The 16,606-nt window shown below is 40.2% G+C and overlaps 1 protein-coding gene across 36 annotated transcripts in view; it reads left to right on the forward strand.

Moving 5' to 3' along the window:
- Positions 1–16,606, forward strand: part of sox6 (SRY-box transcription factor 6) — a 147,105-nt gene that overhangs the window by 43,276 nt on the left and 87,223 nt on the right. For 27 of the 36 annotated variants that reach the window (XM_079865710.1, XM_079865726.1, XM_079865713.1 and 24 more), the window contains 2 exons: positions 5,213–5,459; positions 9,996–10,206. In XM_079865710.1, coding sequence (XP_079721836.1) covers positions 5,213–5,459; positions 9,996–10,206 — 458 coding nt within the window. The remainder of the gene's footprint in view (positions 1–5,212; positions 5,460–9,995; positions 10,207–16,606) is intronic. The other 9 variants (XM_079865719.1, XM_079865727.1, XM_079865697.1 and 6 more) reach the window with 1 other exon arrangement.

Consider the following 16,606-nt stretch of genomic DNA (forward strand, 5'->3'; position numbering starts at 1 on the left):
ACAGTAAAGGAGTGAGTGATGTGTGGTGAAGAAGCTGTCATAGTTGACTTTAAGGGTTGTAAGGTTAACATTTATGAGGTACATTTAAAAAAAAAAAAAAAAGTGCTTTCTCAGATTATTAGAGGCGTCTTAGTTTCACTATTTCCATAAGTGTGTTACACTCCCATCCGGTAAATAAAATGTATAATTTATTTCTTCAATAATAATAATAATAATAATAATTATTATTATTGAAATATTATATTATTCATAAATAAATATTTGAAATGTATTTTTTATGTAATTATTATATTTGTATTTTACAAATGATTATTTATTTATTTGTTTACATGTTTGATGGTATTAAAAGTGATTTTATTACATTTTATTCTTATTTATTCAATGATAATTATAACAATAAATAATAATAATAAAACAATTCTAAATAATACTTATGTATAATAATTCTAAATAATACTTTATTTAGATGTTTGTTTACTTATAAATCAATAAATAATGCCATAAGAGGAGGTATCAAATTAGATTAAGAATAAATGCTTGTTTTCTATTGATATTTCTACTCAGTAATACTTTCTGATCAGAAGCCCTTGTTCAGAGAAGCAATGTTCTTTCCTTCTGTCCTGATGATTGTTCATGGATCGCTAGACTGCTCCGGTACAATGGAAGGTGATAATTTGAAGGTGCTAAACAGCTACAGCAGGGATGATAATTTTCCAGCCCAGGTTTCACAGGTGACAGAGGGATGATTATAGGAGGTGAGGACCTTGAGAGTCTGTGCTGTCACCTGTGTGATCTGCTGTCAGAGAGACGCTCACACAAAGACACATATGCAAACTCATGCCACTGTATGTCTCGCACTCCTGTTCTCACTCCCTGTGGGAAACCAGTTCATGTGTGCGTATTCGTGGCAGAAATCTCTGCAGTCATTTTTAGTATTAATGAGAGAGAGTATTATCTTCATTTTATGTATACTAAGTAACTAAGTATCGATGACTTAGTAATTGAACACTCACCGGGCTTTATGGCTGCAGCAGCTGCTGTTGTTAAAAAAAAAAGAGATAAACGTAAATCAGTATTACTCTGAAATTTTGTCAGGGTGTATTTACCAGTGCCAAGTTTTTTTTTTTTTTTCAAGTTTTGTTGGTGTTGTCTGATCATTTACTACTCACTGTTTACACTCAAGAGACCAACACAATTATCATAAAAGCGTATTATTATAATCCTCACTGCAGGAATACTACACAATACACAGTTGCTCATTTATTTTTTTTTACATTTTTTTTTATTTTTACAATTTCCTTTCAGATGCAAACACTTCCTATTACACTTTGAATAATTGCATTGGAGTGTCCTGTTTTAGATTTCTGTTTAGCCTTTTAAAATCTCATAAGTAAAGTTTTTTTTTTAAAGGCACCATTTTACATTCCTGTAACTTTCTCTGCCCTACCTTTACATTTCTTATTAGCCTGTGTTTTGAAAGCGTGTGTGCGTATGCTCAAGCATGAACGTACACACGTGTGCTCGGCCGGTGTGTGTGTGTGTGTGTGTGTCGTTACCCGTGGAAACTTGAAGCCCTGTCATAAAGCAGCTTTTGCCATTTTTCTGCTCACCCATCGTTACTTCCTTCAACAATGGCCCTCTTGTTTTACCCCCTTTTATTTGATTATTTCTCTTCATATAGGTCTGGGTGGTGGTGCCGGAGCGAAAAGCGGCCTTCTAATATTTCCTTTCAGGAGTGGCTGGTGATTTAGGGGGTCTGCTAAGGCCTGTGGTTTTGAGGGGGTGTGGGGTGTCCGAGGGGAAGGGGGCAGCAGTGACACCATAGCTCAGGAGTTACTTATCGCCATTGTCTATAAAAGGGCAACAGAAAGACACGGCAGAGACAGAAGAGCGGGGGGCTTCTAACGATTGAGAGGGGCGAAAGCGGATATCCCAAAACACATGGCCCCCAGTCATGAGACCCCCTGAGGAACACCAGCGCAGGGTGTCTTCTAATGCCACTAACCAATTAAACAGAGGTCAGTGCGTGATGATACGTTAGCAGCGGCAACAATTCATGAGTCGAAGCATTCCAGGCTACATGAGAACTCATGCCGAGAACTTAACTCCTAATCCTCATAAACGTATCGCAATATTGTCAGCTATATATGGGGCCTTTCTCTCTCCCTCGGACTGCGAAAATACAAGCTGTGCTGCCCTATACTTATTGATTGGTTTGGTTTGTTAGCTGTCCATTGTTATTGTGTAATCAGGCCTGAGAGGGAGAGGGCTGACAGGAATTCATATGAGGCCACTCTGGCTGAGCTGATATATTCTCTGCTTAATATGCACAAAGGCCAACGGATCGGACTTATTTACTGAAGAAACAGATTGAATTATTAATAAGAATAAAGGGAAGCGCTGCGGTTGCTCACAGGACTGTTCCATGGGTGTTTCTCTCAACGTAAAACACCATTTAATTTGATGAAATACGATGGCGTCGGGGCTATTTCCCTTCCTCCGTCATACACCACATACTGATTTTTGTTTTATGGGTCGTAGGGAGAAATTAAATGATTTTGAAGTGCGCTTAAAGGAAAAACCCTTCTAGGAATCAGACCTTTATTCCAGCTAAATGGCGGCCACATTGTTCCATTCTCAGCCGTGGGTGCAGATTAGCCGGGTGGATGTGAGAGGGGTGGGGGGTGTTATGGTTGGGAAGGAATGGGGGGCAAAACTCATGAACCCCAGCACTCACGGGCTGAGCTGCCCTCCCAGCTCTCCTAATGAATTATTAACTCCAACTGACAAATACTGTTACGGGGCCTTGGCTCAGATCTGTTGCGTTTTCGAGTAAAATTGCTGTAGACACATGTTACAGGAGGATGGAGTCAGCCCCTCTCTCGCTCTCGCTCTCGCTCTCTCTCTCTCTCTCTCTCTCTCTCTCACTATCATGCCTCAGCAGTTTGACTGATGGCTAGAGACTGGAGGGAAAGGCCTGAGAGACTGAATATTTTAGAGGTAAAATAATACCACTTGATTTACTGTGTAATACAAAAGAAGTGCTTTGTTTCGCTCGCAGTCCATTGAAGATGAAGGTGGGGGTTGTTGTGCTAGAAGCTCCGGCTCTTTGGATCCATGAATAAAAAATCTCTCTCTCTCTCCCTCGCTTTCTCTTCCTCTAGCCGTCGCGCGCCCCTTTCGCATGCCGTTCGGCGCTCTGAACTTTGCTCTTAAATTTGATTTTCAATTAACGCTCTACAATTTAAGAGATCACTTTCTGTTTGATATAATTACAGGAAACAATTTATTGGCTGATTAAAATTGAGGCCTTGGTCTCGCTAAAGAAAATAGGGGTGCAGAGCGGTCTGGGTCTCTGGTGCCTTCCTCTGCGCTAACTAACAGACTTAGCTTGTTTGCACAGCTGCGGTATCCCGCTTGATTAACTTCCATTGACTTCCATTGTCCACTTCTGTTGGCTTCCGCAGAGCTCATCCAAGATTTTGCGGATGTGTATGTATTATTTTTTATATATATTTCTTTGGTAAGCATAACACAATTAATATTACTGCAGCTAGCATGAAACAATAGTAGCTTGAGGCTTTTTTTTTTAAAGCTCACTTACCGAACTGTATTAAACAATTCATATTGAGAGTGTGAGGCTTAAGTGCTCAGCCATGTGTGCAAATTGATGGCACATCTTCAAATGAAGTAGTCATACTTTAAAGGGCCTGAGAGCAATTGGGCCTGACAGCCCGTTGCAACCCACACATCCCTCATGCGCCGGAGTGCACGGCCGCCGCACGCACATGAACAGATTAACTCACAGTTTGGTGTTAAAATAATCTCTCCCGGTGTCAAATTTGTTTTCGTCCCACGATGAGCCACATGCTGGAAAACTTGGCAGGGCTGGAGATGGAGTTCTGGAGGCACCTTGGGCTTCCTTCATTACCCAGCCTGCCTCTCTCTCATCTCTCTGCAGTCTCAGTGGGCAGTGGAAGGACATTAGCTCACCTGCAGCCCTTGACCTAGAACGCCCATGCCCTTTGTCCATGCTAATGTGGCTTGCTGCAGCACTTTCAACTTCCATAGCCTTTCGTAGACTCTGGACATTTCAGACTCAAAACAATCATGCTCATCACTGTGGTCAGCAGTCGTGTGTATGTCATTGTTCATGATGGGTGCTGGCTGTCTAGTGCAAATTACTATCTCTGAGTAGACAATTTAAAGGCCGGTAGAAAAGTTGTGTGCTGGCTGATTCTCAACTCATTAGATCAGTTGGAGTCTTTTGATTAAGTATTTAGATCAAGCGTTTAATTCAATTAGCAGTTTAAGTATTCATTTCCTTAGCAGTAGTAGAGTGATTTTATTAATTGTCATAAAAACACAAATTACCTGTTGATTATTTTATTTTATTTTATTTTATTTTATTTTATTTTATTTTATTTTATTTTATTTTATTTTATTTTATTTTATTTTATTCTAGCACTGAAAATCAAGTTTGTGGGATTAAAGAAACTTGGTTGAGTTTTATGCTATATGACATGATGACTTTTGTTTGAAACAAATGCATTTACCAACCCTATTTTGCGAAATGGGAAATTTGCTATAAATCTTAAAAGTTACCTCCCATCTGCCACAGCAGCCTACTTGCATTAATTCCTAAGTACAATTGCAAAAGCAGAATAGCACAATTACACCAAAATGAAGGAAAATGGCACATTTATAGACTCAATATGAATGTAATGACCAAATTCCCGTTAAGTGTCAGCGTCTCAGCGTCACCGCTCTTTTTGTGGTTGGTGGCAGGGTTAGTGCTTTAATGAGAGCGTGTTATATGGTATGGTAACCCTCTTAGTGCGGTAATCAGCCATGGGGCGGGGGGATCGGGCCTGCCTCAGGCAGCTCTCCAGCCGTAGCTCAGCACGTCCATTTACATTAAACAAAGGATTAAGAGGGACCCCAGTGCATGCCGTATTCCCCGCACTAAGCCCAGAGCCATTGATAGGATCTCCCCAGCTATGATACCGGTTCAATCGTGGGGTTAGATGTGGCGCGGAGGCTCAGAACGGCTGCCAACTTCATATATGTGATGTGAGAGCACTCGTAGAGAATGAAAGCCGAGCTCCAGCATTTCCTGTCTGACATTTGCAAGACTCTTTATTCGGAATTATGTTGTTGCATTGGAAGTTTGAATATGTTTTCTGACACTTTTCCTCTGCTCTTCTCTCAGCAGAATCATGTCTTCAAAGCAAGCCACTTCTCCATTTGCCTCGACCCCTGACGGAGGTGAGGATGGATTGAATCAGGAGCGCATGTCCTGGGAGAAGGAAGAGAACTCTGAGTCGCTAGTCGCCCCTCAGCTGCCCCTGCACAATCTGCTCCACAACAAACCTCCCCTGGAGGAGCTTCAGCCAATCAGCAGCAGCGTGCCGCCCGAATCTGACTGGGAGAGCCTGATGTCGGCCCAGCAGCGCATGGTGAGTGCCACTGCCAGAGTTTCATAGCTCATTTACGTGTGCTAACACAGGCTTCGTGTGTTTTTTATTTTCTAATGAGGTGTAGATGAAAGATTGCATTATTAAAGATAGTTGGCAGGATTCAAAGAGTGACAACCGTCTGGTCGAGGTTATTCGTCTAGAACTCTCTGGATATTTTCCGTTTACGACACAATCGTGCAACATCAACACAACATCAATGTCATGGAGTAAACCTCCAGATGTATCCCACATCTATTCTCTCAAAACAAACACACACACACACACACCCTCTGTACTCCTGCAGAGAGGAATCCTCAACCCAAGGACACAGCGAGAAGGGAGCAGACCTCTCTGGAACACTTGAATGAAGACTTAAGACTTTGTGATTTGCCAAGGACTCGGCTTTGAAGTCTAAGTCCCCCACAAGCGCCTGGAGATCCCTCACACTGTAAAAGTGCAGGAGAACCACGTATTGAATTGCATTTCATGTCAGAGCGATTTTATGAATCTATAAATAGAGAGACAATGAGAAAGCGGATGAGGAGTGGGAATTTGAGGGAGTTGAGGGAGCCCCCCCTTCCTCCGTGGTGGTCTCTCTAGACCAAGAGGCATAGAGCCCAGACCTGAGACTGACAGCCACTTATTGTTCGATGCTTGTAAAAGGGAATTCTCTATAAACCTTCCCTCTGCTGCGGCTGCTTGCCCAGAGCTAGGATGACTCTGACCAGCCCTCGGGCTCTGGACTCCCTTGGCCCAGCAGCATCCAGACACCAAACCCCACTTTAATTAGCCTAAAAATTCAGCTGTCATGAGAGGATTTTTGCCTTTTTCTTTAGCTAAAGTTTGCATTCCATTGGTGGCAACACCACAGCATATGGTGGTGACATCAAATGTATGTTAGGGACAACAGGATGCACTTTTGCACCCATAGGAAAGAAAAATGAGAAATTAGATCCCTTTTTTAACTCAAAATATCAAAAGTCAAAGATTTCAATATGAACTTGAACATTTCTAATCAATCTTCTATCTAATTCTATCTAATCAAATGTCTCATCTCTGTCTCCTTTTTTTCTAAAGGAAAGAAGAATATAATATAATATAATATAATATAATTTAATATAATATAATAATGGTTGTCTTCACCTCTTCATCACATGTAAATCCAGAAGACTTCAACACTGCTCAGGTGGTGCTGTTTCCTAATTGGATTACATAGAGCTTTTGTGATTGGTGTAATTAGAAGAGCATTTCAAAGAATTGTTACCGCACTGCTGTGGTTGGATATGCGCGGGATGATCTCTCAGTTTCCTCTTGATATAATGAGGGAAAGCATATGAAAAGTTAATTGTGCTCATTTGATGTTCAAGTGCAGCTGCTTGTGTTTGATTTGCTGTGAGCGGTGCACTTGCGCTCGCTTGTCTTCACATGAGCAGGACGTCCTGTTGTTGAGTGAGTTTTTTCTTCTTCAGTGGGGTTGTAGTTTGTTTTAACTCTCAGCTGATAAAAGCTTCATTGGACTGTGGATAAAAGCATCTCTAAAATGTAAATGTAATGTGAAGTATGTATGTGCAAACTCTTCCTGTATATACATTTGACATTCTTTTTAGTGTATAGTGAGTCGTGCCTTTAGATCTGGTATGTCAATATAAGTGTAGAGAATGGCATTGAATAAGAGATAAAAAAGGGTAAAGATGTACGAACATAGTCACGAGAGTGCCAGCATTGATAATGAGTTTTGGAGGTTGGCAGTAATTAAATACTGAACCAGAGTATAAAATGAAAGACAGAGAGTTGTCTCTGCTATTCGTGTTATTGTGTTTATTAAAATTGCATTATTGTTAAATTATCACAATTTCAAATAACTCTTTTATTTTAATATATTTTAATGTATTGTTTAATATATTGTATGTAATTTATTCCTGTGGTGGCAAAGCTGAAATTTCAGCATCATCTCTTATTATTATCAATATCGAAAACAGTTGTGCTGCTTAATTTTTTTTGGTGGAAAATAAACCATGTTACATTTTTTTCAGGACAAATTGATGAATAGAAAGTTCAAAAGAACAGCATTTTTGCTTAAAAAATATTATAAATGTATTTGCTGTCACTTTTGATCAATTTAATGCATCCTAGTTGAATAAAAAAAAACTTACTGACCCAAAAATTCTGATACTGAATACTGAACCACAGCATATTAGTATAAATTTAGATAAAAAATTGAGAGACAAAAGAGTACGAGTATATCTTTTTTTTTCAGTTTGGTCATTGAAGAATTTGATGAGATATGTTTGAGTTCATATTGGTATCGCTGACTTTTGATTGTAGACTTTAAAGGAGAACTCCGGTCAATTTTAACATTGAGCTCATTTTTTTTGTAAATTTGGAGTGCTGTCAGTACAGAGAACAACGACAAAAATCAGTGTTGCCTACACCGTGTTATCCTCTTTTTAAAATTTGCACCCTGTTGACTTAAATGGAGCAAGTTTTAAACCTGCTTTTAGCCTCTTAACATCCTTGATGTGTCATTACAAGTGCCCAGCCATTGTGAGTGATTCCTTCAGAGTGAACACGGGTGAATCTGACTGCAGTAGATGTGAAAGATATGAATAAAAATGATGTTATTTCAGCCAGCGCACATACCTGTATTTTCTTCCTGTTTTCAGTCGAAGTCCACAGTAGTCGATTGTCGAGTTCACGCTCATAGGTTATCACGCGTGTGAACTCGACAATCGACTACTGTGGACTTCGACCGAAAACAGGAAGAAAATACACGTATGTGCGCTGGCTGAAATAACATCATTTTTATTCATATCTTTCAAATCTACTGCAGTCAGATTCACCGTGTTCACTCTAAAGGAATCACTCACATGGCTGGGCACTTGTAATGACACATCAAGGATGTTAAGAGGCTAAAAGCAGGTTTAAAACTTGCCCCATTTAAGGCAACAGGGTGCAAATTTTAAAAAGAGGATAACACGATGTAGGCAAAACCGATTTTTGTCGTTGTTCTCTGTACTGACAGCACTCCAAATGTACAAAAAAATGAGCTCAATGTTAAAATTGACCGGAGTTCTCCTTTAATATCAAAAGTCTCCATTTAATCTTGTTGTCTTGTATAAAACATTGAGATATTTTATGTGTCATCTGTAAATTTGACTTCATGTATGTGTTAGCAGAACCCTCAGTCTGTGCCAGCTGATTTATGTGATCTCATTCATGTACCGCTGCCACATAATCACACTGCCTTAATGCCCGTCTGTGCCCTGCTCTCCAAACATACACCTGCCAGTTTTCCTCTCATTGATGGAACAATCCTATGCCCAAATTCTTCTCACAGGACTCTCCACTAACTCCACTCACTAATGTGCTTTTGCACTTTATTATTTACAATCACTCAGTAGTGTTTAGGATTTAGGATCAGACAAATAGATCGCTTCTCCCTTTCGCTCTGTTTTCCCTCTCTGTGTTCTCGCTCTGGGAACACTGAACTATCAGCTGCAGACAGAAGCTCAGTTAACCACTAAACCACACACAGGTGGGACTGCAAAACAACAGCAGTTTGAGACGGGGCCCAGATTTACGATGGCCTGGAGGGTTCCGTGCGGAACAGTCGGCTGCTCGAGAACCAACAAATTACACTGTGCTCGAGCTTGGATCAAACACGCACTCGTAACCTTTGCAAAGGAATTACAGTGATGACTATTGTGCAGAGAAAAGAGTTGTTAAACACCATTCATATACACTAATCTAAGCTTTTAATTGTCTTAAGCACAAAGTCAGGAAATTAACAAATGCACTACTTAAAACGCCATTGCTGTCTTAGAAAAGCATCAAAGACAGAATGAAGTTTTTGCCAGAATATGGGAAGTTGTGTGTGGTGTGATAAATCACAATGAAACACGAGTTGCGTGGTGATGCTCCAGAGTGGTGCCTTTGAAAATATGGTGTAAAATATAATAATAAATGCATCACTACCACAGTGAAGCATGGTCTTCCTGATGGACTTCAGGCTCATGTGTTGGCCTGGCCCAGATTTGAACCCTATAATGAATATTTTGTCTCACATTAAACTCAGTTGAACTGGGAGACATTTTTCAACTGTTTGAAGCCATTAACATGGATTAAAACAACATTGACTATTCTTCCTGTAAAAAACTGTCTGCAAGTTGGGGAAGGCTATTCCATGATAACTTACTTTATCTTCACTATTTGTGCAATTCTTGCTAATTTCCTGACCAGTGATTTGTGATTAAAGTGGTTAAGAACAGTAAAAGACCACTGGATATTTTGCCATTTTAGGCTTGGCCCCCCCCCTTTTTTTTTTTTTCAAGTAGTGTACTCTGTAATCATTTAAAGTGTCCTAAACTCACTATCTTTAATATAAATAGTATGTCTTCAGCATTTTCTTAATTTTCAAACCAATTATTACATTTTAAATGTGATCATATTGCTATCTTTTTTTGTACTTTGACATTTAATGTCTATTTTGGCATAAAGTAAAAATCTTCTCTCAAACTCTTTTGTGTTTTCCTGCAGGAATCGGACAGCAATAAAGTATGTTCCTTATACTCCTTCCGGAATAACTCTACCTCTCCACACAAACCAGAGGAGGGGGCCAGGGAGCGCGGCGACCTGCTGAGCAGCTCAGCCTTCGGAACGCCAGAGCGCCGCAAAGGAAGCCTGGCCGATGTGGTGGACACACTGAAACAGAAGAAACTAGAGGAGATGACAAAGACAGAACATGACGGTACAGAAGGTTTCAGCTTGTTTGTGTGTTTGGATTTAGGAATATACGTGTATGCGAGCAAATGTTTTTTTCCTCTTAGCGAGAAGCGTTTTTTGGCGTGCATCTATCTCCTCAGTCACTCTGTTTTCCTCGTTCGCCTGTATGCTCTATTCTTTCTCATTCAACACAATCTGTCTCTTTTCTCCCGCTGTACACGCACACACACACACCGTCGTTTAATCAGGGAGGACTGACGTGGCTATGTTTTCCAGTTTGTTCTGAACCGAGTCCAGTGTGACAAAGAGTGGGTGGCACTACCCCTCAGCTTAAGTGTGGTCTCTGGGCGATGCCAAACCAAACTCTCAGACCATAAAACACACGCCACGACCTGACGCCAGGAACATTACCTTTTTATTCTTCAGTACAGACGACAGCATTCATGCCGCAAAATTCATCTACAGACCAACTCAAATAGCTCCAAGAACACTTTTTTTCTTCCATGTGTTTAGGGCCCAGAAGTATCCACGGATTTGACAATTAAATTTGAAAGATATAAAATACATATGTATTGTGTAATAATTTTATTATATGAAGGATATAGTGAAGGATTTATGCATTTGGGTAGGTTTAAGTTGTAGCTTCTGCAGCAAGTTGTTCGGTAAAAGTCAAAATCCAGTCCTGTGACTAAAAGGAGAATCAAGTTAATTGAGAATTTCTTTTTATTGTTTTATTTATTTTTTTAAATTAATGAATAGTTTGATGCAGATCATGCCGCAGTGGAGAGAGTCCTCTGGGAATAAGACCGAAAAGCAAATACTGGAAAGAGTTGCTGAAACGGTTCCTCTTCTCATAATTAGCGTAAAGCAGAAACCTATACAATCAAATTACACACACACACACACACACACACACACACACACACACACACACACACACACACACACACACACACACACACACACAGACAGTATTGCTCCTTGGGGAGATACTAGTCTCATTTAAGCATCTGGGGAACTCTTAGCCCGAACACTTGATCAGAGGAATAAATTAGGCCATAATTCAGTTAAAAGTACTTTTTTTCCTCACATATATTTTTTCTCCCTTTCTGTGAAGGTCTTCATATTAATTAAACGTATTTGTTTATGGTCGGTTTCATTATTGCCAAGGGTTAGAAAAATATTTTGAATAAGAAAATAGGACAAATTAAATAAATCAGAGTGAGAGGCTGTCAGTCATGAATATTTTCATATTCATAATTGATATAGAAAATGATGACAAGCCATCCATTATCATAAAGGGGCTTCATTTTGTGGGGCGGTGCAATGAAATAATTGAACTGCAATCTAAATTTATGTGAACTGATTTAAGAATTTTTTTTTTCTCTAAAAATATTTCCACCTATAATTTGCCTGTCTGTCAATTAAGGTGCTGTATTAAACAAAACGCAGTTTCGGAAATAGTATTTAAAGTGACTTGCTGTATAACCTGTATAATATTTTGATGCATTTTTTTTTTTTTTTTACCTCTCCTGCAATCTCCATCTTAATGGTATCCAGAGGTAGTGTGAAGGGCTGGTGTTCTCATAGGTTACTCCTGTTTTTTCTAGTAAGGTATTTTTAAGATGCGCTCTCAGCCCTCTGAGTTCTAGGGTGCTATGCTAATGAGCCCCAGCTGGTATGGCCGGTTGCTGCTGTAATTTAAATGGTCAAGTGCAGCTCGTAATCCTGAAGGCCCGTATGTTTAGTGCAGGCAGAAGAGGGTGCTTCACTTCTAGTGTACAGCTGTGTTAATCTGCCCTTAATAATGGAGACAGAGCCGACCTCATGCCTCCACACCTCACGCCACAATCTCCCCCTTTGCACAGAAATTGGTTCCTGAGCTTGAGAGACACAAGAGGCATGCAGAGTTCAACACGTTAGTGCTGAGATGCTGAAATGGAGCGGTTCTGCGTCCTTGAGGACGTCTCAGTTTGGTGCAGCTGTAAGGGGAATCTTCATGCCCGCAGAACCTCAAATGTCAGGATTAACCCCTTGCGTGACTCCAAAAGCAATTTAGAGAGACATGTGTTGTCTTAACGACAAAGCATGTCGTTATGTTATGTGAGGCAAAGAATGGACAAGCTAAAAATATTGCTCATCTCAGCCTGTTATTAAGGGAACAACTGTAACCTTTCATTAGCTTACCCTGCTTAAGGTGCGGTCACACTAGAACTGTGTCCGAAATCGTGTACTGCGTTTGGTAGACAATTGATCTAGTAAGTCATCCGATGATTGTTCTCTTACGGTTTTTAAATACTGCACATTTGGACATATTACCCATTTGATGTAGTGCCTTTTGCATAATATATAGTAGTGGGGTAGGCTTTGACCTCACAACGAATATGTGCAACAGGAAATGAAGAAACGCTTTTTTTCAAAATAAAACAATAAATGATAAATATCAAGAACAAGTAATAAAAAGTAAACAAGTAATCTCCTTAACTTTGGTGTTACATTGCCAACCAAGCAATCTTAAATTTGAAGGTCAAAGTTAACAAACTTGCAGTAGCAGAAAATAAAACTACCGGTGTTTCCATTCTTTTGTTTGAACACTGTTAAATCCAAAAAAACCTTGGCTCTCGTGATTGTTTTTTCTTCTTTGAGAATGGCATTGTGTAGGCAGCACAATTTGATTGATTTTTGATTTCAGTCAAGGAGAGATAGATTCAGACATACTTGAAAGGTTGCATTTCATATAGACGCACACTGTACTTCATACCCGTCTTTACACACACTTAATTGAATGTGCACCAGGGCCCTAGAAGTCAACCGCTCTCAAATTCAATCAGACCTATTAGAACCATACCGCAAGTCAGTGAAACCGGACTGTCATCTCCATCTCTCCTCTCACTAACAATCCTTAAAGTGCCTTAAGTGCTTGTGACCGCTCTAATGAATGAAAATATCCTGCCTAGAGGACTGCATTAAGCTGAATAGTCACCTTCGCTGTAAAAGCGCCACATGAACCACCCCATCCACAGAGGTCTTAGGAATTTCTGTAATTGGTATTGTAAAACATTATTTATAGAGAGCTCTCGGATGGTGCTTTTTCATTGTTTATAATCCTTAAAGAGGAAAAAAATCTAAATATAAAGAAAGAAAAATAAACTGGACAAGAGGAAAAGTGTCCATTATTCAAGGTGACCTTGTCTGATATTCACAAGCAATTAAGGCCCTTTTTATGAAATGTACTTAAGTAATGATCGTTGATATATGAATCCTCTGCTGTAAGGTTGTTTTCATTGTTGCTGTTATGTGGAATTTTTCTCGACAGTTTTATGAACACTCCTTTTTTAGTGGAGTGATTCTTCAACCTCCATTTCAATGAACTGCTCTTACCCTTATTCAACCTTGAATTGATTTGTTTGCGGTTTAACGCTCCAAATATCTGATTTTTAGCAGCATGTTTAGACACTGCCAATTCTCTCTTGCCAACTTAATTTATCTTTCTTACTTAATATTTGTTTTGTTTTATTTTATTTTATTTTATTTTATTTTATTTTATTTTATTTTATTTTATTTTATTTTATTTTATTTTATTTTATTTTATTTTATTTTATTTTATTTTTTATTTTAATTTATTTTATTTTATTTTATTTTATTTTGACAAAATATTACAGCATTTTGAAAACATCCAAGTAATCGGCCATGACAAAAATCATTCTTGGCCTATCTGTAGTGGACAGAATTTTAATATCGCCACATATTATATACATTTATACATCCTAAGTTTTCTTTTTACTTTAACATTCCCACATCACTTTGTAGCAGACAGAAAGATCTAGGGAGAAGCATCCACACCTAGTCAAGAAGGCATTCTGCCTACTGCTCTAGTTTGGGCACCAGTGAACCACTGGCTCTGCCAACTTAGTCAGCAGTCTTGTATTGGCAGGATTGGCCATGGCTGCTGGTAATAGCTTGTTTGCTGCTAATCCACGCTTAGAGCCCTGTTCGTCTGAATGCCAGAATTACATTTTGCAGGCAGTTCAGTGGCAGGAGTTCAGATTGGTGGCTGAAAAATAGACCATCCACATCATTCCTCAATGACATCCTGTCAGTTTGCACCTCTTCTGCTGAAGACCACACACGCTGTTATGCAGTTCGCAATCTGTTACAAAATTTTTAAAGTACGAGTTTTACCTTCTTTAATTTTTTTTTTTTTTAAAAAAGCTTTTTGCCAGGATTTGTTATATAATACACATAATCCTCATAGATTGGTTAAAAAACAAAAACCATCATAAAAAAGTGTTTCTTGTGTCAGTGTCCCTACACAGTTGCTCAACCTTATGCACCCTTGCACTCTTTCTCCTTGTAAAAGTGAAAAGGCAAGGTTGTTAGCCATGTTCAGAAATATGTCAGAGCCAACAGGTGTAGAAGAGGCACTTTCTGAAAAGGAGTGATTTACACCCTCAGGAGTGACCTGGGTGACAACAGGAACAGTTGCTAATGTGGCATGGATGAGGACTTTCTCTTGGCTGGTAACCCTGACCCCTCTGAGGGACCAGAGGAGAGTCGAGGTTAGCGAAGGACTCAATACACCTGGAACTTTGTGTATTGAGTTAATGAGTTTAGCAGGGGTGGGGGGCAGGTTCTTCTGTGCCTCCATCCCACGTAAAGCCTGATCTCTGGGGCAGAGGGATATTTCTAGAGGCCCCCCACCCCCTTGCAGACCTCAGCCATTTCAGCAGCAGGTGAGCACCGGTGTGCATTTAAATAACAGCTGTGTGTGTGTGTGTGTGTTACCTTCCTGATCTGCTCAATAGGGGCTATCTGTTCTCAAAATCTCCTTTGAGGCACTTGTTTTTCTGTTGAAGTATGTTTGCGAAGGCATTTTTAGGAACCTATCACCCTACCCTGTATTTATACATTTCTAACTAAAATCTGTCCTTTTTTTTCTTTTCTTCAACATCCAGCCCAATATCTCCAGGCAGCATGAGCCTTTTCCCCATCGAGATCGAGAGATTGATGGGTTTGGGCAGCGGGAGAATTGAGTGCAGAAAGCTGTTTTACCGCATGCCATTTCGGTTGCATTTTTATGACCCTCTTGAAAGGGTTCTTGTTGAAATAGCTGAGGGGCTAGCTTTGCTCTCCAGGCTGCCCACTTCTGATTTCTATTCCACCTAATTAATAACAATCTTTGTTATAATGATGTATGGCACCGGCCCTAGACTTTATGCATATACAATAAGGTCGATCTTTTTAATTTCTTGGCTAGTTTTCGGTCCGAACCTGAGATCTGGAAGCGTACTTCAAACACAACGTTCCATCACTCTGTTATGTTAGTCCACCGATCCCTCGGGCAGAGTACACTGGGCCAAACATCAGTCGTTGGAAGTTTTCTCGCCTCTTGCACTCTGTCATCTATCTTCGACCGAGCTGCCTGAATGAAAGCCTATGGGTTTGATTAATCCAAGTGTGCTTGTACACGTGTCTAAATATGTTAGTTAATCTTCAGGGTTGTGTGTGGATCTCGAGAGTTGGCAGGTAAGCTAGAGTGCGGGTGAGTTGGTAGCTCAGTAAAGAGCAAGATCTGGCCCATCACTTTTGTTTGAATAGATAATGTAATTCTACTGGGGTTGAGCTGACATGAGCTGGAATGGCTTGTTAGGACACATGATCAAAAGCTTGTCTTCCTGCTCCCTCCACTCCTTGCCAGTCATCTCTCTTGTCACCCTGCAAGGCAGACATTAAATATATTTTTATTTTTATTTTTTTACGTTGCGGACATTCTGCCACTCTGTGGACAAAAATGATAGCACCTACTCCTCCTGTCTTTCCCCTTAGAAAGAGAGAGAGAGACACTACTGACAAGCCTTCAGCACACACAAAAAAAAGGAAGATAGACTGATACAAACAGATTCTGGCAGCTCTGTTCAATCCATATCAAAACCCTCCGCAGCCTGTATGCTTCATATCAAACATCCATAATACAAACACACTTCCCAGAGGAGCGTGTGACAGGAGAGACAAATCGTTCCCCTCCTGACTGCCCAGTGTGGACCTCCAAAACTCTGTCCCTGCTCCAAATAGAGTGCTCCTCTTTCAGATGACAAAACAAGCAGCTGCTTCTGCCTCACTGTGCCATTCTCTGCGTCCATATCACCTTCCCTCTTCTCAGATTCCCATTAGTCAACAGTAGCAACTGCTGAAGAGCATTCCAGGAGCCATCTTCTCTCTCGAGCTCAGCTGTTGACTCTGTCCCTCTTGTGTGGGATCAAGCACAACGCTTCCATTGTGCTGGTCTCTGTCATTGAGCTGAGGCTCTCCTGATAGGAGGAAACGGGTGTTTCAGGGAGACAAATCACAGCCAGGACTCCTGAACAGAGCTCCATTTGTCCCCCCTCTCTCACTATAGGTACGTCCCCCTCAGCCGTGAACGAGAC

The sequence above is a fragment of the Squalius cephalus genome, assembly GCF_949319135.1.
Source record: "Squalius cephalus genome assembly, chromosome: 3".
Classification (NCBI taxonomy): Eukaryota; Metazoa; Chordata; class Actinopteri; order Cypriniformes; family Leuciscidae; genus Squalius; species Squalius cephalus.